This window comes from Urocitellus parryii, chromosome Y, assembly GCF_045843805.1.
Source record: "Urocitellus parryii isolate mUroPar1 chromosome Y, mUroPar1.hap1, whole genome shotgun sequence".
Classification (NCBI taxonomy): domain Eukaryota; kingdom Metazoa; phylum Chordata; class Mammalia; order Rodentia; family Sciuridae; genus Urocitellus; species Urocitellus parryii.
In genome coordinates, this window is record NC_135548.1 from 26,261,994 (window position 1) to 26,283,220 (window position 21,227).

General features: G+C 34.2%; 1 protein-coding gene and 1 pseudogene across 1 annotated transcript in view; one reads left to right on the plus strand and one right to left on the minus strand.

The window, feature by feature from the left end:
- LOC144250990 (kelch-like protein 1) overlaps positions 1–1,769 on the minus strand; it is a 381,896-nt gene extending 380,127 nt beyond the window's left edge. Inside the window, exon 1 of the mRNA XM_077794135.1 lies at positions 1,273–1,769. Coding sequence (XP_077650261.1) covers positions 1,273–1,769 — 497 coding nt within the window. The remainder of the gene's footprint in view (positions 1–1,272) is intronic.
- A 17,746-nt stretch (positions 1,770–19,515) lies between these two features.
- LOC144250991 (kelch-like protein 12 pseudogene) lies at positions 19,516–20,721 on the plus strand (annotated as a pseudogene).
- The last annotated feature ends 506 nt before the right edge of the window (positions 20,722–21,227 follow it).

A 21,227-nucleotide genomic window follows, 5' to 3' on the forward strand; every position in this document is an offset into this window, starting at 1 on the left:
ACAATTATAGTTAAATTTTCTGTATCTCTAACATCACATTTGTCAGCATAAATAGTACCTACATATAGTATTTTGTTTCATATATTCTTTTAAAACTTGTTCAACTTTATAATACCCTGCTTCAATTAAATGAAATTTGGAAGTGTTTTATATTTCTAATTTGTTCTTGATAGTTAATATTTTATAGCATATTCATTATCCCTTTGCTGTACTTTTTCTGTATTTCTTTTTTGATAATGTATTCTGATATCATATGAATCTAAATGCAAATCCTTTCATATCCTCATTATATGCACAAACTAGTAATGATACAGTGTAGAATAATAATGAGTCAATTTATTAAAAATGTAAAAATCAAGAGTTTTATGTTGAAAAGATTTTCTATGTCTTCTAAGTAGCAGAACACTTATGAAGTACAATGTGAGAAATAAACTAGATATAAATGTTCATCTGCTTACTAGACATCCACACTTCTAATAGTAAGCCAGCAAATGACAGCAGCAGAATGCAAAATGGATCAGCAACAGTTTTAATTCTAAGACTTACTCTGAAAAAAGGCAAAAGCGAACACAAGTGGGCTGGGGGTCTGGTTGTGCAGCTCAGTGGTAGAGTGCTTGCCTGGCATGCACCTGGCACTGAGTTCCATTCCCAACATCTCCAACAACATTAACAAAAAAGTTAACAAAAAGTATAAAGACAAAAAGAGAAGTTGGCATAAGGAATAGTAACCCTGTCTGGGGGTGGAGCAGAAGTAAAATAATGCTATTGTCCATTGGCCTTGCTTTTTGTCCATCTCATTATTCCTGGAATACAGATTCAAACCACAGGGATCCTAGATAATAAAGCTAATGCTAAGTCAGTTACTAAGTGAGTATATAAAATGCAGTTTGATGATGTTTAAGGCCAATTTAAGCTGACACCAGATAATGGGATGATTGATATAATTTAATGACAGAAGATGATGGAATAGCAATATAATACGAGAAGTAAAAGAATCATTCCACTTGGAGATGTGCCAAAATGCATGTGTATTCAATTTTTACTTATAAATGAAAATTAGTAAAAGGAAAAAATATATAGTTACAGGTATGAACCAATAGAAATTAACGACCAAACTTTTAATGAGATTTTGACTTGGTTAATAAAAGTCAGGCTGAAATTTCACTCAAATTTTCAACCTGGAACGTTTTAGACTTACTAATTACAAGAGAATAAGAGGATAAAAGAGTGGAAATTGGAATGTTCCAGATGCCCCAAGGGGACTTACTGTACCTGTGTCCACATCCTTCACCTGTTGCCTGGCTGGAGTTGGCTGGCTCCACTTTGAGCTCCTGTAGGACCAGCCCCTTTTCATGTGGTCCAGGAAAGTCCATGCCTGGCACCACCTCCTCCTCTAGGGACTCCACGTAGAAAAGAGTCCTGGCCGGCTGCTGGGTGCCTTGTCCAGGAGCCCCTTGCTGCAGCCTGGTAGCAACTGGGAGCAGGGTGCCATTCAGTGGATTGAAGGAAGAGGAGGAAGAGGATGGGGAGGATGATGAAGAGGAGGAAGAGGAAGGTTTCTTCCAGAAAGTGCTCACACTGCCCCTCTCTTGGCTTTTGAGCAGGCGGCTCTGACTGGGTCCCCAGTGTTCAAAGCTGCCGCTGTTGTCCTGTTGCAGGCAGCCGCCCCCCGCCTGGCTGCCTGGGGAAGGCGAAGGATGGCTTAAGAGTTTCCAGCGGAGTCGCAGGATGTGCTTCACATCTAAGTCTTTTCTCCCAGAGCCTGACATGGTTTATGCAAGAAAGGCAAAAGGACCGCAGCTGGCGCAGAAGTAGGCTGACTAGCAGACAGGAGAGGACAGCAAAACCTGGGGGCGGAGGAGGAGAAGGCGGGATGCGCCCTCGTGCACCTCCGGAGCCAAACCAGTCCAAGCGGGATGCGTGTCCTGCCAAGACCGGAGAGCTGGCGGCAAAGCGGCTCAGCTCAGATCGGGTTCTGTGGTCCTGGGCGGGAGGGAACCACTGGTCGGACGCAGAGGCAGGAGTGGGACCGCAAGGGCTGAGAATCCGGGATATTCGCAGGGGGACCCAGTGGTTATGGCCAGGAGGAAAGACCCTGAGGCTGGAGATGCGCGAGAGAGGGAGGTCTGCGCGCTGGGAAGCTCGGGAGGTGGCCGCAGCTGGATACACCTCACTGGGGTACGCTCCTGGCAGAGCCTTAGTCCGGAAGGTGCCGGTGCTCCTGTCCTTGCAGCTCTGAGTTCAGTGCCTGGAAAGCGCAAAGAGAGAAAGAGCCCCAAGTCGCCAAGAAGCACACCCCCAGCCTTCGCTGTGCACCTGCGCCCCTGTCCCTGGCCTCTCTTGGAGAATGTTCTGATAGCTTCCTGGGTATCTATAAGAAAGTCAAATGCTTTCTTCAGTGCGAGAAGGTGTGATTTTTAGATAGTCAGTTTGTAAAAGAAAAAAAAATAAATATGCCAGAAAAATATAGGGAGGCAAATGGAAAAGCCCGCCATGAAGCTGTCAAGGTCCTCACAGTACAATTTTCTCTCTGCCTCAGCTCCTCCTCTTCCCACGTAAGTGACGCAGATGTGCACTGGGGCCTATACCAAGAGATGGAGGGAGGGTGGGAAGGCTTCAATCTTCTTTATGCAAGTGAGTCTGCTGCTCTTATTGTCCCCTTGCGTAGGTCCTGTCACCTTTTTTTTCAACCTCCTTCCTCACTACATTACTGTGTAGCAATAAAAGTAAAGCAAACAGGCATTATGCTTTAACATCAGTAAACACCACACACGAAGGATGGCAGTGCAAACTTAATAGGCTGCCATTGGTGTGCAGGTTGCAGGTTAATAGCTTGAATTATTTAATATACCGCATCTTTTAACCTTTAGCCTTAATTTCTCTGTAGTGAGATATAGAAGAAATGGGGATGCTGGTGTCTAAGTGTGATGATGCCACCATCCTGACACTTACATTGTCATTCTGCTACTACTGCACCCGGGCAGTACTTCACCCTGGGGACCAAAGGCGCACGGTAGATATTTGAAGATGGATTGAATACAGGGACCCATTTGGCAAAATCAACACATTTGGTGGGTATCTTCAGAATGAACGCCATTCTCAGCTGGAAACCAAGAATAGAATATAATGATAAAAGACAGTTTTAAGACAGAAGCTTCTGGTACCTGAATTATGGTATAAAATGCATGGGAGAGGTTAAGCAATCCACAATTATAGCCAAAAGATACAATCCTGTAAGTAAGTGTTTGCAGAAAGGAAGATGTAATTTTTCTTCATTAGTGTATTTTACAACAATGAGGATTGTGATTCTTTTCTACATGTGAATTCTTGGAAATTTCTCATCTTTTTCTTTAATGAGGCTTTAAAATAGAAACACTTTTGCTGAAGTGGACACCAGGGAAGCAATGTGTTCACCAACTCAACCAGGAATATGGTCGCTGTCCATTCTTGAAATCCATAGCTACAGCAACTCCACTAGGGCAGAAGAACCAAACATTAAACTGTGGTTTACATGACTGTTCTGTTACCCCATTGTCGACCAGAAAACTTAAACAGAAACCCAAGCTGAATGTGAAGTCCTTCTCAGATAAAGTTAATAAAACAAGAAATTAAGTGTATAAAAGTCCTACTTTCAAGGGATAAAAAATCTCTATTGTGCATTTTAAATATTGATTTATGCCACAGCAGCTGGACTGCAATCCCCTGTGCCTTGATTTTTCTTTCAGTATTCAGTGTTGAAAAAAAAAAAAAAAACCTTTAAAGCAAACAATGTTGACAGATCATTTTTATCCAAGAATGGAAACAAGTAAGTATTTCCCTTAGGAAAGGAAGTAAGTAAATGAAATTACACATCATAAAGAGAACAGAAAAAACTTTCCATCAAAGATAATGTGGAAATTTGAAGTTGATATAATTAAATGATTTCTATAGAAATTGGTGCTTCATGGATTTTCTAACTTGATTTTTTTTAAAAAAAAGTATTAACAAAGTTACTTGTAATAATTTCCTGAATAAATATATTTTTATTAACTAATATCTATATCATTTAAATATTGTAGTATAAAATCCATGCATTTTTATTCTGAGGTTGAATTTGGTGTTTCCTTTTTCCTCTGAAATACTAATATTACTCTTTCACAACTTAAAATTTGTCTGCTTAAAGATTAGCAGTTTATATAAACTTAAGGAGATATAAGACCTTCTGAAGACATAAGATTGAACTTAGTTATAAAGAAACTTAAAATGAGAATATTCTCATATTTAGCAGGTTAGTAAAGCCGATTTTAAAAACTTGTAGTCCTATTCAATATGTTTTAAACATTGTTGCAACTTACTATTTAAATATAGATACCTTTATATATTTATCAATCTGTATATAATAGGTTTTAAATAACTCATCTAAATTATTAAATGGAAATAATTAGGATTTAAGAGACAAAATGTGCATGAAATTATGCTAAACAAATATTTGACAAATATGATCATATTATTTTCTCATTAAAGAAAAAGATGAGAAATTACCAAGAATTCATATGTAGAAAAGAATCACAATCCTCATTGTTGTAAATACACTGAGTGAAACTATATCTTCCTTTCTGTTACTATACTGCTGTTGGCAAAGATAAAATAGGGATGAAAGAAGAAAGAGAAAGGATTGCAGTCCAGCTGTTGTGGCATAAAGCAATATTTAAAATGCACAATAGAGATTTTTCGTCCCTGGAAAGTAGGACTTTTATACACTTAATTTCTTGTTTTATTAACTTTGTCTGATAGGGAAAGAGAGAAGAGAGAGAGAAGAGGAAGGAAGGGAAGAAAGGATTTATTTCAATTTCATGACTTAACTTGACATTAGATAAAATCCTTTAAAAATAGACTTTGTGAAATATTGCAGTTATTAATTTTATCCAGTTTTCAAAATTAAAACATTTAAATGAGCACTTAACATATACCAGATCCAGTGCTTAATAATGGCAGATATTAAAAAAAATAGTCTCATTGCAGCCTGCTGGAAGAGCTCACAAAAGAATTGTTTAACTGTTCATGATTTATAATTGATTTGTGAGTTAATTAAATCAAGATTTAAGATAGCCAAACTTATAGAGAAAAAGACACTGACATAATAAAGATTACTTTTAGTAATCTGCAAAATAATATTACACTTTGTTTAAAGACAAAACCAACTCCATTATTCTAACACTATTGTTGATTTAAATTGAACTGTCAGTTTAATCAGGGTCTTTCAAATGATTACCCATATGGTTGCCACAGTTCCCTGAAACAATGTAAGTCAAAAAAGATTAATTAGGATACAGAAAATATGCAAAACACTGAAATACTGACAATAATATTTAAATATGCTTTTTTGTAATTATTAAATTCAATGAGGGTGTTAAGTATACCACCTAAAAATTCCTAAAACTCAAATAGTTAAGTAGCAAACAAATTTGGATTTAGATTTAAGCGTTTTCCTGTCTGAAAATTTATGTTAGTAATCATTTTCAGAACAATCTCAATTCAATATATATTTATCTAAGAAAAATGATTCTGATTCTCTCGAATTCTTTTGACGCTCTATAAAATGTCTAGAAATTTGTTTCTAAGTAAGAATATTCAACAAAAGCAGTTGGGTGGATAATTAAGCTCCAGTTTGAAAGTTCATGGCTTATGATGACTCCAATGTTTTTGCTTGTCTGATTAATTTTAATGAAGTATATCTACATACATAGAAAAAAAATAAAATTTATTTAAAATTAGTGAAAACTACTTAAAATAAGTATACAGCATTATGGTGTATGAATTCAATGAGGAAGTTTTGTAAACATATTTTCTTACTAAAAATGATTGAAACATAATGCCATATAGCATTATCCTATGAGTAATATGAAGGGTTCCTATTTCTTGCCAAAAATAAACATAACCTGCTTAGTGTCTATTAATATTCATGATGATGTAGGTAGAGTTTGTAGTTAGGTAGCAATGAAGTGACTGTTTAAAAAATATTTATAGATGTTAATTGGTCCTCAGGGGCCATTTTAATCCACTCTACCTCTTTGTTACTTCACCTATTGATTAGATCTAGAATACATGTGCATACTCCAGAAATTCTCACGGAAATATTTGAGTCAATTGTAAGAATATATGTATTCAAAATGTTTTTCAAAGTATGTATTTATATAAATGTTGACGCAGGTTTTATGTTCATCTATTTTATGTGCAAAATTTGTGCAGAATCTTTTTTGGGGGGAGGGGGAGTACCAGGGGTTGAACCCAGGAGCACTTGGCCTCTGAACCACAACCCTAGCCTTATTTTGTATTTTAGAGACAGGGTCTCCCTGAGTTGCTTAGGGCCTCACCATTGCTGAGGTTGCTTTGAACTTGGGATCCTCCTGCCTCAGCCTCCCAAGCTGCTGGGATTACAAGTGTACACCACCGTGCCCTGCATGCAGAACTTTCAATGTTTTGTGTAACTTATTATTTTGAATTTATACTGGATCCTGGCTGGTTGAACATACTCTTCATAGAAGCATGATTAAAGAAAATATTATATCTTCTATCAATATATTTTGAGACATAAGCTAATATATAAATATAGATATATAGATAAAAAATATTTAATACAGATATGATGAAATTTAATATATACAATTATTTTTCAATATTTTAAAAATTTTACTGAGATTAAAACATTTGGGTGTACTAGTTTCTTATTTTGTACAACACTGAAATCATTTTAAAAAACACTGCTTATTTAATACTTTTAATGCTGTTTAAAACGTTTACAAAAGGTTAATAATTCCCTAGTATAAATAAGATAACTTAATTATTTTGCATGATGTGCTTAAATTTGTCTGTAGCATTGTGAGGTAATGTGTGTCCCCTGAATTCTTAATCATTATGGTTGAAATAATACAGTAAGATTAGAGTTGGTACAATAAAGATTTGAAGTTATAAGAAAGAACATTTAATTATCTATGTAAACATGAATAAAGTAATAAAAGTGTAAAATATCAGTTTCAATGTTCCAATTTTTTTTTCTCATTGGTACTGGAAAATGCCCCTCTACTTTTAAGATAACACTGAATGAACTTTGTAGGTGATATTTTACTTTCTCTCGTCTCTTTTGGGACACAGGCTCTAGAAAAAATAAAATTTTAAAATTATTCATGTCAGATTACTATACTGCTCTTTCCATCTCAATACATGTCTATTAAATCGTTATATTTTTGTTCATCCACATTATTATCAGATTCTTTTGAAATCTAGGGCAAAAAAATTATTAACTTAATAATATAATTAACTTAGTATAATAGCTTTTCCTTAAGTCAATTCTAAAATTGCAAACAAACTTTTCAAGTTTATATCTATCTCCCAAAAGTTTACATGCAAGTAATCTATGACAATAAAACCTAATACAACATTTTCTATATATTTTGGTTTTTGAAATAATCTAGTGAGTCTTATTCAAGTAAATTCTGTATTCACATAGTATCAAAGAGATTATTCTGAAAAATGAAATTCCTTCTGAACATTGCTACTATGAATAAATTGGTTTTCAATATCTCCTTTGAAATTCAGAACTCAAGATGTTTAATATTTCGAGTCAAGATGCCTTTGGTTTCCAGCCCTAAAGAAGAATCCTGTGGGAAGCTAACGAAATGACCATTTGCCTTGGGGCCTGTCCCCTGAGACTACTGTGACCTCTCCTTTTCACTGCTGCACTAGCTGTTAGCCATAGCAAAACACCAAAATTCTCAGTTTTAATAGAGTAGGGGAAATATGGCATGTACTGCACAAAGAAACATAATAAAGTCTGAAAAATACAAGAAAGATATATGCTGGCCACTGTATATATGCTTCCTGAAATTGTGGTCTACTTAAGTTTCAGTGTATATGTCTAGGACAAAATTGTAGCTGAAGATGTTAGTGGCAGAACAAATGATGACTTTGTATAGTGTCTCTTCACATTGAATGGAGTTTCAGATAAAATACTGAATATTTTCTCTAACAGTTAGAAACAGAACATTTTATAGGTTATTATTGATTTCTTCTTACAAAATCATCCAGGAAATGGATGATTACCACTTAGTGTCATTCTACTAAGTGCCAGGCAATTATTTCACTCAATACTAATAAATAATCTTCTTAGGTAGTATCTAAGGCACTCCCGCTTTAAGTATAGTTCTTCTCCTATTCTTAAATTTATGTTCAGAAGATTTTAAAAATGATAAAGGCATTGTGGCTAGAGATTCTCTATAACTTCATGAGTTATGTGAACTTGATTTGCTCAAAGAAAAATTTTCTGTATTCTTAAATTTTAGCTTTCTTGTTAGTTTGTGTGTATATTTCTTTTTATTCATTTTGTGCTGCTTTAATAAAACACTACAGACTGACTAATTCATAAAAACACAGAAGTTCATTGTTTCATGTTTTTGGAGCTAGAAACAAGATTCTGGAATTTGGTTTGGTGAGAAGCTTGTTGCTGTGACCCCACATGGCAGAAGAGCAGAAGGAGAACCCACTCTTGCAAACTCAATTTACAGTGGAATTAATTCATTCATGAGAGGAGAGCCCTCATCATGTAACCCCCTTCCCAAGGGCCCTACCTTCCAATACTGGGTGCTGGGGAATAAGAATTGAGGAATCCAAAATGTGTGTGTGTTTTAGTCAGCTTTTTCACTGCTGTGAACAAAAGAACTGAGAAGAAAAAATTTAGGAGGAAAAGTTCATTTGGGAGCTCACAGTTTCAGAGGTCTCAATCCTGGGGCCAATTGCATTCCTGGGGCCTGATGTGAGGTAGAAAGAACATCATGTTGAAAAGCCATGGAGGAGAGAAGCAGCAGGAAACATGGCACCAGGAAGCATAGAAAGGGAGAGAGAGTGAGAGAGAGAGCACTAGCTCCTCATTCTACAGACAAAATATAAAACCCAAAGGTGTGCCTTGATGACACACTTTTTTCACACCCTACCTTTCTATAGTTACCACCCAGTTAATTCCTATCAAAGAATTAATGTTCTGATTAGGTTAGTACTCTTATAACCCGATTATTTCACCCCTTAACTTTATCACCATTGTCTCACACATGAGATTTTGGGGGAAATATCACAGCTAAACCCTAACAGCATGTGTGCACTTTTAAACAAAAAGTGTTATAAAACTTTGTGGTTACTTAGTATAAGAAGGAAGAGAATTATAAACCTCTGTGGTTTCTGGAATATTTCAGTACTGTCATTTGTATTCCTAAAGGACTCAAAAATACTCAAGAAAAAAAAATCAGCATACATTATGCATAAACATTTTCAGAAAGAGGCAATGCAATATGTAATATATTTAGGAAGACTTCTTATTGAAATTGTTAAATTTTATTTTAAAAGTCTTTCCACTTAAATTCACAAACTGTGGTTACATTAAAAATGCCATCCATCCATCTGTCCTCCATCCTTTCATATTCAAACATTTTTTTATTGAGCACTTGCTTTATTCTAGAACATGCTCAAGGTGATAGGAAAGTGACAGAAAAAAAAAAGTTAAGACCCAAATCTGTATCCTCATTGACCTTATTATTTTCTTGAGGTGAGGTTAGATGTGAAAATTAAAAATCAACATGTATATCAGATGATAAAGATGTAAATAAATAAATTGTGGAGAAAACAGGGAGTCTTGAAGGAAGAAGGTCGAGCTTTAAGTAATCTGAATGGTCTAAATCAATTGATAAGGTGGCATTTCCATATCTGAAAAAGGAATTGAAAGCACAAGATAGTCATGTATATGGGACTATACCCCAGGCAGAGAGATTAGGAAATCAAGCACTTTGGGACCTAAATAAATTCTGACGTATTTAAAGGATCAAACCTACTAGAGTAGAGTCAGGAAAGGAGAAGTATGTGAGCTCAGGGTACTAAGAGTTACCAGATCTCTTATAGGATCTTTCAGGCAAGTGCTGGGATGTTAGTTAATATAATGAATGAGAAGGGGAGTCATTGGAGAATAAGGATCATCAGAGTGATGGCAACTGATTTATACTTTCCAATACCACTCTGACACCATGCTAAGAATATACAGGAGAAACAAAGTAAGGAGAAGGGAAATTAGAATACTATGGAAACAAAGAGATGATGGAAATTTCGATCATAACACGTGGTAAGGTCTAGCATTCTTAGGAAATAGATTTTTCTCAGAATTGATGGTCTGGATAGTTTCCATGTTTTAGACAATCTTGTTCATGTTTTGCTACTCAAAATTTTTCTTTCTGTACTTCACTGACCCTGGATGCTCACTTTATCTAAGTCATGCTCAGATGTTAATGATATATTCCTTCATCATAAAATAATCTACATTTTATATTGAGTTATCACAGAGGTTACAAAGTTGCAGTTAAGTAGAACGAATAAACCCAACATTTATATATAGCATAAGATGATAGATAAAATATTGTATTATACACTTGAAATTTGCTATGAGATTATACGTGCTCTTATCACACACATATATACAAAGGTAAGTATGATACGGGATGAATATGTTTTTTGACGTGTGTGTGTGTGTGTGTGTGTGTGTGTGTATACAAGTTCTAAACATAATGTAGATACAATAATAACTGAAAAGTGTGATACTTTTCTCCATAGGAAAGATATTCAAAGCTCTTCTTCACACTTCATGGATTACTGAAAGTGTTAGCTAAGTTGCAAGTAGTCACAGCCTGGAATGAGTGTACATTCTAGTTTGAATACAGACAATACTGCTTGTGTTTGTAAATAATTTCATTTTATAAAATGTTCTCCCAGTAAGTAAAAATATAATGCATACACATATTTGGTTTTAGGGATTGAACCCAGAGTCTCCTAGAGTCTAACCAGGAGATTGATCTCTGATCTGTAGCCCTGTTCCTATTATCCAATAGAGCTTTTTTTCTGTTTATAATGCTCTTTGAAACACTACTATGATCTGAGGATGAATTTAATCTAGAAAATTTCATATATATTGGATGGATAATGCATGGGTTATTACTAAAAAAATTAATCTGCTTTACCTCATTTTTGAATCCCTCTTGCATTGTAGGACTTGATGTTACTATGTCTATTCTATTATGTATATGGTTAAGTTTTACATTAAAGTACTGACACATGTTGAATTTTGCATCATATCTCTTTGAGGAATGATTTCTGAAGAGTCCATAATTTGGAAATTGAATGAAAAAGATAAATTAATTAAAATGAAAATATCAAATTTGTCATCATATATTTCATGCATTTGATAAATACTCACTTCTGTACACTCTAAATGCCAAGCACAGCAGAAGATAATAAGGACACAAATATGAATGCACAAAGTCTAGCAAGTAGATACATTTGTAAGCAAATCATTCTAAAGCATTAAATAGTAAAATGTTTAATACTATACTAACAATTTTATAATGATAACATCAATAGTATAACACAATTTTGTGCAATATGACATGGGAGCAAACATAATTATTAAGAGAATAGTAGCTAGAAATATTGCAATATTACAAAACATTTGCAACAATGATTTGCCTAAGAATGTTTATAACATTTGCAAAGTATCATATATTGATTGTCCCTAGTGACCTATTGACTAAAGAGCAACATTGTAGTGTGGAAACATCACAGACTTTGCAATCAAACCATGACCCGATCCTCCCCCACTTGCTGACTATATGGCTTGGGACAAAATTCTTAATTCCTTTGAATCTCACAAAAACAGGTTAAATTTACTCTCATAAGTTGGGGAAACAATGAGAAAGCAGTGAATAAATGAAGTAATTTAGAGGTAACCAAAATTTGGGCTGGTACTATGAGAGAAATGAAGATACACTGAGGAAATTCCTGATAGCATAAATTTTACTAGGGACACAGGGTATTTTGCCAGTTATTGAACTTGCCTATTAATTGTTATTGAATTGGGTATATGCAATTTATGGATATTATCCACCATATGTAATCCATTATAAAGTCATCATTATGTTTTCATTATAGAAAAAATTTAATCAAATGAAAAAAAATGTGTTGTAGTCAAACTACTGGTTTTGAATGAGTGTTGCATGGCACAGAAATTTTTTTCCAAATTAATTTGCTTTAAATACAGAATTTTTCAATAAGTCATCTTTCTTCCACTTACTATTGTTGGTATGGATATGGTAGACAACTGGGATAATTTTAGTCTATCATAAGATGGACTTAAAATTCTCTGAGTGGGGAAAGGAAGATTGACACATCCAACAGAACAAGAAAACCAGATCTATTCATTTTTGATTTATTGTTATAAATCCATATACTTCTATATGAGCATTGCACCATGATTTGTGACAAAAAAATGTCTAGCCAAGCAGAACTAATTGAAACCACTGGGATACTTCAATAAATCAATGAATTAGCATTAAGAATCAACACTGAGGCTGGGATTGTGGCTCATTGGCAGAGCACTTGCTTTGCGCATGTGAAGTCCTGGGTTCAATCCTCAGCACCACATAAAAATGAATAAAAAAAGATATTACATCTATGATAAATAATAAAATGAATCAGCTGTATACTTTGTGCATTGAAGGAAATAAGGATAGAAGGTGGTAAAAGATGCAAACACACAAAAGAAAGATTTTTAACTTGTAACTAATGCAAAAATAAAAACTTATCTAAGTTTTATAAGGTACATACAGCTTTTGCAACATTTTTCATAATTATTTTTTATGTTTATTCTCCAGCTATGCAAAAATGAATCTCAGAGAGGCTTATGCAGCAATCACACATTTATTTGGAACTTCATCAACCCTGCATGAGCCTACTTATTTGGTTAATATGATAAAATTTTACAGGTTATGGAGAGTTGAAAAATTTTAATTTCACATGATACATAATAACTCATAAAGTTGCCTAATTTCTTCATGTAAAATATGTTTGACAAACTCAATTCAGATCTTCCTTTGATATGTACCATGTTCTCTAATAAAACCTCAGAATTAAACAGTCATTACAGTGCAAACTATTTTTGTTATTCAAATGCATTTCATGCATGTATGTATGCACATACATGAATACACATGGAATTTGAAAGGAATCAAATCAGAGAGAATGATAAAATCTATAACATTAAAGTGTAAATAGTTTGACATTTCTTTTTTAACAGAGAGTAGATTGACATATGTAGCAAATAACAAAAATAGCATTAAAATAGTTTCAATACTTTAAGTGAAATCATCAACTTACATGCTAAATGCCAGAGTCACTTTTTTTTTTTTCGTGCTGTTATTATAGCTATGGAGGTTATGACAGCTTTTAGGATGTTCCTGACATGTATGACATATAATATAGGCCCTTTCAATAGGGTATTCTGAAATAGAAATTTTAAGATGTGGATGATCAGGATATTAAGAAATATCACAAAATCCTTAAGACTTATAATACAAAAATAATAAAATAATAAATTGATTAATATGGAGAGATGGACTGATGACCTTCAATACAATTACTGATTTATTTAACCTGCCATTTAGTTAGATCAAGATTGTCCAGTCTGGTATATTTAAATTTATAATACTAATAATTTAGACTGTTAGGTAGAAGTGATTAAATATTTGTCCAAAAGTTGTTGTAATCTATTCAATCAAGGAAAATGTACATATGGAACACCCATAATGTAACAGTGCACCTTGAAGAGAGCTACCCAATGTCCACTCAGATTTTACATGTTATTTTGGCAGAGAAGCCATAAATAACAAACAAAAACAGTATGCATTTTGTTCACTGTTATGATATAACCAACTTTGCAAGAGGGTAAATAACCTTGCATATGCAGTTCTGTGCTTTAAATAGGATCTTTAGAGAAGTTCTCTTTAAAAAGTTGCCATGAGATCTAAAGGACAGAAGAGATAGCTAATAAATAACAGAAGAGCTAGAGAAGGCATAGAGAAGAAAGATCTGTAATCCAGAAAACAGAGGGAGAGTCAAAATAAGAGTTGGAAAAGAGCCAACCAAAGAAGAAGTGGCTACTGACAACCCTTAAGGATTTTCAAATATTGGAAGAGCATGAAGCCCTGTGTTGAGTGTGTGGGAAGAGAGTGCACTGTATGCTATAGGGCTTAAAATAATATTGTAGACAATGGGTATTCATTATATCTTCATTGAGAAATTTTTGTTTTAAGGAGGAAAATCATGTATAATTTAAGATTTTAATAAAGATGACCTGTACTAGATAGAAGAAACATAAGAGTCAAATAAATGGGTCATTCAGAAATGTTTTATACTCCAACATAAAGATATAATAGCATTCCAAGGGTCATTGGTAACTAGAGTCAGAAATAAGAAGCTAGACGACACTAACACTTGCTTTCATACACAGGATTCATTTTCAATTATTGTAGGAATTTTAGAATACAAAATGGTATTTATTTCATAAGTAGATATAAATTGCAGTCCAGGAATTGGTATTTTTCATTATGTTTTATCACACTTTATAAATTCTTCTGATTTTTTAAAACTAAACAGGAATCTAGAGATGATGGTAAAGCCGAGGCCTCAGGGATGAGAAGAAGCACACCAAAGGAACAGCAAGAATAAAAACAAATACTATATGAAAATACCTCTCAGGAAAGAGCTGGGTGTGGTGAATGAATCATAAAGGTTTGTGGAAATAACTTTTGAAAGGCAAAAAGAGGCTGTATTGTTCTCTAACTTATTAACCTAAATATTAGAAAAGGCATAACCTATGCAAATTGTATATTAATAGCTAGCTTTTTCTGAATTAAAATCTAGATCTTCTGAAAGTACCATATCTCACCAATCCCTTCTTGTAAACACTGTAATTAAGATGTTCATGATAAACCATACCATATCCCAAGAAAGAATTGTAGAATCCAAACCTACATTGCCAATATAAGTAGCCAATTGAAAGGTTGAAAGGTATCCCATAAATATTACCTGAATCTCTAAAATTTTACTTTTCCACCAGCTGATTTTCATTCTTAGGAAAATTAACTCAATTTTATTTTCTTCTGCTCCTCTAGTAGTCTACATTTAACTTGCAATTTAAACTTCCTTAAGGTAAATTTTATAATTTTTTCAAACACTAAAGATTTGTAGTGCATTTATCCTATGATTTTTTTTTTTTTATCAGGGGGCAGTGCCAAGGATTGGATTCAGAGGCACTCAACCACTGAGTACAGCCCCAGCCTTATTTTGTATTTTATTTAGACACAAGGTCTCACTGAGTTGTTTAGTGCCTTGCTTTTGCTGAGGCGGGTTTTGAACTCTGGATCCTCCTGCCTCAGCCTCCTGAGCCACTGGGACTACAGGAATCTGCCACTGCCCTCAGCCCTAATTTAACTTTAGGGAGTTACACACTTTTACATAATACATGATTATTAATTCCATTGAGTTGTTAAAATTAACAAAATAACATACATAACAATAGCATTTATTAGTACATCTCTTTCTTATACTGTAATCTGCATTAGAATTCGCCCAGAGAAGAAATGATTAATACAGGAAATGTGTATGGCTAAGCAATAAAAAAATTGAAACTCTCATCCATAAGTAAAAAATGGCATTTTTAAAAATGTTTATAATTAAAATAACAAAAGGACTTATGCAGTTTTGCAAAACTGAGCTATACATTATACATTTTTTTGTATCCTTTCAGAACAGTATCCAGAAAAGATGATAAACTGGGAGTAAACCAAGAAAGAAGAAGCTGAAATAATGAGGGGCATAGGGAAGGGCATCAAATGAAAAGATACAATGGTCACTGCTTAATCTTAACTAAGGGAGAGGAACATTTTCAAAGTCTTAAAATCATGGATTTTAATTCCAGGTCTAGCACTTAATAGGTTCCATAAACTTGAAATAATTAGTAAAGCCTCTCAGAGACTTCTTTTCCTAACCTTTAAAACAGAAGTCACAATACTTCACAAAGTTTTGGGAGAAAAATAAATATATCTAACATTTTTAGATCCAACATATAGAAAGTACACAGAAAATATGAATCTGTGTATCTCTACATCTTGTCTCTGAATTAAATATTTCATGATAAATTTCCTGCTATTAATAAGTAAATTATGAAACAGAATTTACCAGATACAATAGATAGTATCTGGTGAATTACTACAGGTTAAATATTAGACAAATGCATCGATGCTCATAAATTATAACTTTTTGAAGTTGACTTTAAAGACTAGTCATGTGCTTCAACAATATGTACTTTCATCACAATTTTAGATTACAGTGATTAATACCGATGTGACAAGATTTCTCTTTTCACAATCTTTGTTCATTATTCATAGTCATTAGAGTGAATCTTTAGTGTGATTTTAAAGAGTATTCAGAGTGTCATTACCTATTTAAAATATTACCAATATTTATTGTTGAATCACTCTTGTATTTCTGCTGCTTGGACTGAGTATAAAGGTCACATTGTGAAGGCAGTGGCCAGATGGTAAAGCCTGGTACCATGGTCCCTGCCCCGTCCTTAGGGAAGGTCTGAGTACACCACTGAAGTAATATCCCTGTAGTCTGTCAGGAGGAAACAAATGGAAACCATTTTTGGTAATGGAAATGATTTCAAATATATTATGTTAAATCAATAAGAATCCATCATTAAGTAATGAGGAATACATATCAAAAAGAGAAGCCTAGGGAGAAAGGAGTTATTTGCACATAGAAAATCATTCACATCATAAATATTTAACTCAGTGCCTGAGGTTGTCACTGAAGATCCTGCTTCATTGAATTATTATATTTATTTAAGATGAGAATATGTAAAGAATATATAATTTTGGTATTATTTGTAATTTGCAGTATAATTGCTAAGTTATCATTTCAGAGTATGTTAAATACAAGACATAGGCTCTTTGAAAATCAGATTTTCTTTGATGAAATACAAGCAGGATTGAATTTATTTGTTAATTTAGTTTGTAAGTAATAACTTTAGAAATACAATGTTAAATCCAGTAAAAAACATTTGTTACTGAATTTCATATGTCATTTTTGTCCATATAATTCCCTTAGCATTTAAAAAGATATAAATAACATTATTTCTCTATTATTTTCTGTTTTTTTGCGTTAATAGGTAACCATCATTTCCCCAAAAAAGCATCAGTGGGGGGTCTCTGTTCTTTCCTTTGCAAGACATTAAATAATTAATTATGTTTCCTGCTTCATACATTTGTTAAAAAACTCTTCTAGATGCTTTGGTGGAGCTTACATCTCAGAGGGAAAAGACAAATAAGCAAATAAATAGGTAAATAATGTCATAAAGTTTTAATTATTATGTAGAAAAATGAAGCAAGCAGTGAGTGAACTAGAGAATGCTGAGGAGGCTGCAACAATTATTTTGGATAATGTGGTTAGAGAAAGTCTGTCTGCTAAGGTGACATTTGAGAGGAAGCCTGAATAGAGTGGGAGGGTGGAAGGGAGTCCTGCCGTTTCCAGGGCAATAGTCATCTAGGCATGAGAAAAGCAAGTGAAAAAGCTCTTAGGCATGTGTGTGGTATGTTAAGGCAGCAATAAATGGAAAGAGAAAATAATTAAATAGAGGGCTCAATTAACTGTGAGCCTCAGTGATAGCAAAACTCAGCAGCACTAGGTCCCCTTGTTTTGAGTTGTATTTTTTTATTTTCTCTTCCCCTGGAATCTGCCTTGCCTGCAAACCTTGCCATACAACTCAGTTTTTTCTTTTTTTTTCTCTCTTTTACTATTATTGGACAGAAGATGTATGGCTGTCTTCCATCTTTCTCTGCTAATGATGCTCTGTTTCTAAAATACACCTATTTTAGGTTCTTATTACCCAGCCTTTAGCATCCAGTGTGGTTGATAAAACAGGAGTGTGTGCATGTATGAAATACATAGCTAATAATCCATTTCATTATTATTGAAAGTTTTTTTTTTTAAGTCTGTGATTTAAAATTATTGTATAAAGTATGTCACTAAACCTTTTTTTGCATTTATGCTACTTTTATTGAGTGGCCTGTTTTGAACATTTGAGGTTTTCTTCAGCTACTATTTTTTAACATATATTTTATTTCTTCCTCTTAGAATATTAAAAGTAGTAAATTATGGAGGATTCATTTACCTAAACTTTAAGAGTTCATCTACAAAATACCTTAGATTTTTTTTCCAACCATCTTTTCTAACTCAATATCATTGGATTCTCTGCTTTTCTGCCAATTTAAAGCACGTGCAAAAGTAAAATACAACCAAAGGTCTCATTATCATTTCATGGAGAATTTTTTAAAAATCTCCATTTTTATTCATATCGACTATCTATTCTCCCATGGATTACTTTGAAGTAAATCTCAGATCTTATAAAATTTAATGCTCAAGTAAATATATCAATGTAAATCTTAAAAAATGAAGTTCCTTTAAGAAATGAGCACAATTTAAAACAAAAAATGATAATAATAATTCCATAACATCATCAAATAGTCAATCCATTTTATGTGTCTCCATTACACATTTGAATGCATTTTTTGTCTGTGTGTGTGTATGGTGCTGGGCCAGGTGCTTGTGCATACAAGGCAAGCACTCTACCAACTGAGCTGTATCCCCAGCCCATGAATGCATATATTTTAAATAGCAAAGAAAACACTTCTCACAGGAACTGAATGATAATTGCTTTAGTTTACTTTGTAATTTTTTTTTGTATTTTTGAATGAAGGCGCCTTCACTTATCTAACCAATTCTATTTTTCTTCTCCGAATATTAAGTTTTTATTTTTCAGAACACTTTCTTCAGTATTTATCAACATTTATTTCTTTTTCAGGATACTTCAGAAGGGCATCAAAAGAAAAGATACAATGGTCACTGCTTCATCTTAATTAAGAGAGAGGAACATTATCAAAGTCTTAAAATCAGTGGATAATCATGCATGTATGTAAAAGACAAAGAAAGTTTAAAATCCAAAACCAACTCATATCAAATTGTATAATGATTTAATAATTCATGTCATTTTTATGTCATTTAATTCTTTCTATCAATTAGACATGAATCAATTATTAAGATAGTTTTGACCTAAGAAGACGAGAATTCCTCAAGATAGGAGATTCAGATACTGTGAACTTTGTTACTTCAGGAAGAGTATAGCTAGATATTATTTAATAATGGGGATAAACTAAACTTTTCATGTAAAGTTTGTATGAAGTTTTCCTATCCTGAAAAGATACTGATATTATTAATTAATCTACCTTTAATTTTATATATCATGGACAGAAATAAGGAAGTGTGCACATAAAGTAGCTGAAGTGAAATAAGAGGTATAAAAAAGGTATAATTCTATAATTATTCATTTCATGGAAATAATATTTTAAAGGCGTTTGGAATGTTGACATTAGAAACCAGATAAAAAGACAAAGCGTACCAGAGCTTCTAGGTAGGGTAAGCAGCAGTGCTCTGGGGCCTGCTGTTCCCACATTGTATTCCATCCCTATGGGCAGGAGATGGCCAGTGTAGCTGTGTGAGTCTGGAAGCAGAGTTGTAGAATCCAAGGACTTTTTTTTTTTTTCATATTATCTGATGGGGGAGGCATTATGGCTGCCAGACATAATGATAAATATTCTAGCTAAATTCATTTTCAACTCAATGAACTCCCCCTGGAAAAGCAACACCCTCTGTGATGCAAGGAGAGTAGGGTAGAAGGACTTCCCTGCCAGTGGGACTGTACTGGCTGCCTGTCATGGGTACTTCTGGCCATGTTTACAAGTGAGCTTTCAGAGAAAGGAACACCCTATGTTGATACCAAGGTTTAACTCCTCTTCTATGGAAATCTGTTGGATTTTTTATACACAGAAAGAGTAAATGTGATGGAGGAGAATGTTCAAGACCTGCTTTGTGTGGCCTGTCTGCTTCAGCTGCAAGATGTGATGCAGGCCTGCTGTGAGATCTCAGAAATTAAACTGGATGCTTCCAATCATCTGAATATCAGGGGTTTTGCTGAAACTCACAATTGTATTGACCTGATGCTACAGCTGAGGTTTTTAGCTAGAAGTTTTTTTTTTTTTTTCTGAAGTGGTATAGAATGAAGAATTCACTTTTCCAAGTCAAGGATATGAGGAAAAGCTACACAAATTTGATAAAATTCAAGTGGATTCTCAAAAGCGAGTCTTTGACGTCATCATCAATTGGGTGTAGTGTGATAAACAAGAATGAGAAAAATCCTTGCTTGACCTGCAACAATATGTGCAGATCCCCCTGCTGACCCCCAGGTACATTATAGTTGTAATAGATGCTGAGCCTTTCATCTGGTCAGATCTGGTTTATGAAGCAAAGCAGTTTTATCTGAGGCCTGAACTTCACTGTCAGATACAGGAACTCAGGACAAGGTCTCTTCTAAGAGCCAGTGAAGTGCTTCTGGAGATTGGGGTCTTTAGATGCTAGCAGTCTCTCATTCATATAGTAGAGAAATATGACACCAAGACTCAGGAGTGGAGCTTTTTGCCAAGAATCCCTTGCAAGAGATGTTATGTGACCCTCAGTGTCCTTATATGATCAGATACAATAATTGGTGGCTATGACAGTCATTTCTATCTCAGCTCAATGGGTTTTCAAGATTCTGTAGCAGATGAGGATGGTGTTGGGTATTCTGTGGTTCCTTTGAATGTCTGACAAGGTCTTGCTGGAGCTACCGCCTTGAGGGGTATGATATAGATCTTTGGAGGCTTTGATGGAAGCCATAATTGGTGCTGCAATATAACCAAAACATTTCCCAGTGGAGAATACTAGGACATATGCAGAAAATCCCAGAGTCTAGTAATGGGCAGTGGAGGATATGATGGTTTGAATATTTTAAATTTAGTTGAGAAACATGATCCACATACATGACACAGATACTACTACAATGGCTATCGAGTCTCTTGGTTCAGGAGTAGTTTACTGAATGACCCTATTGATGAGGTGGAGGAATTTGATGGTACAACTTACCTCTTGTCCATTGAGGCATACAACATTTGCACTGATTTCTGGACAACTCTTACTACCTGCTACATAGGGGCCACCATGCTTCACACAAAATCAATGCAATCACAGGATATGATGGGATCCCCTGCTGAGAAGCACTGAATGCTATGACCCTATCATAAATAGCTGGGGAGGAGTGACATCATGGAAACCCAATGCCATAATGCTGGGGTGTATGTTCTCTGAGATAAATAACCTTCATTGGAAATGCTATCTGACCAGACCAAGGAATACATTGCAGAAGAATCGAGGATCCTTTCCAGAATGTCTAT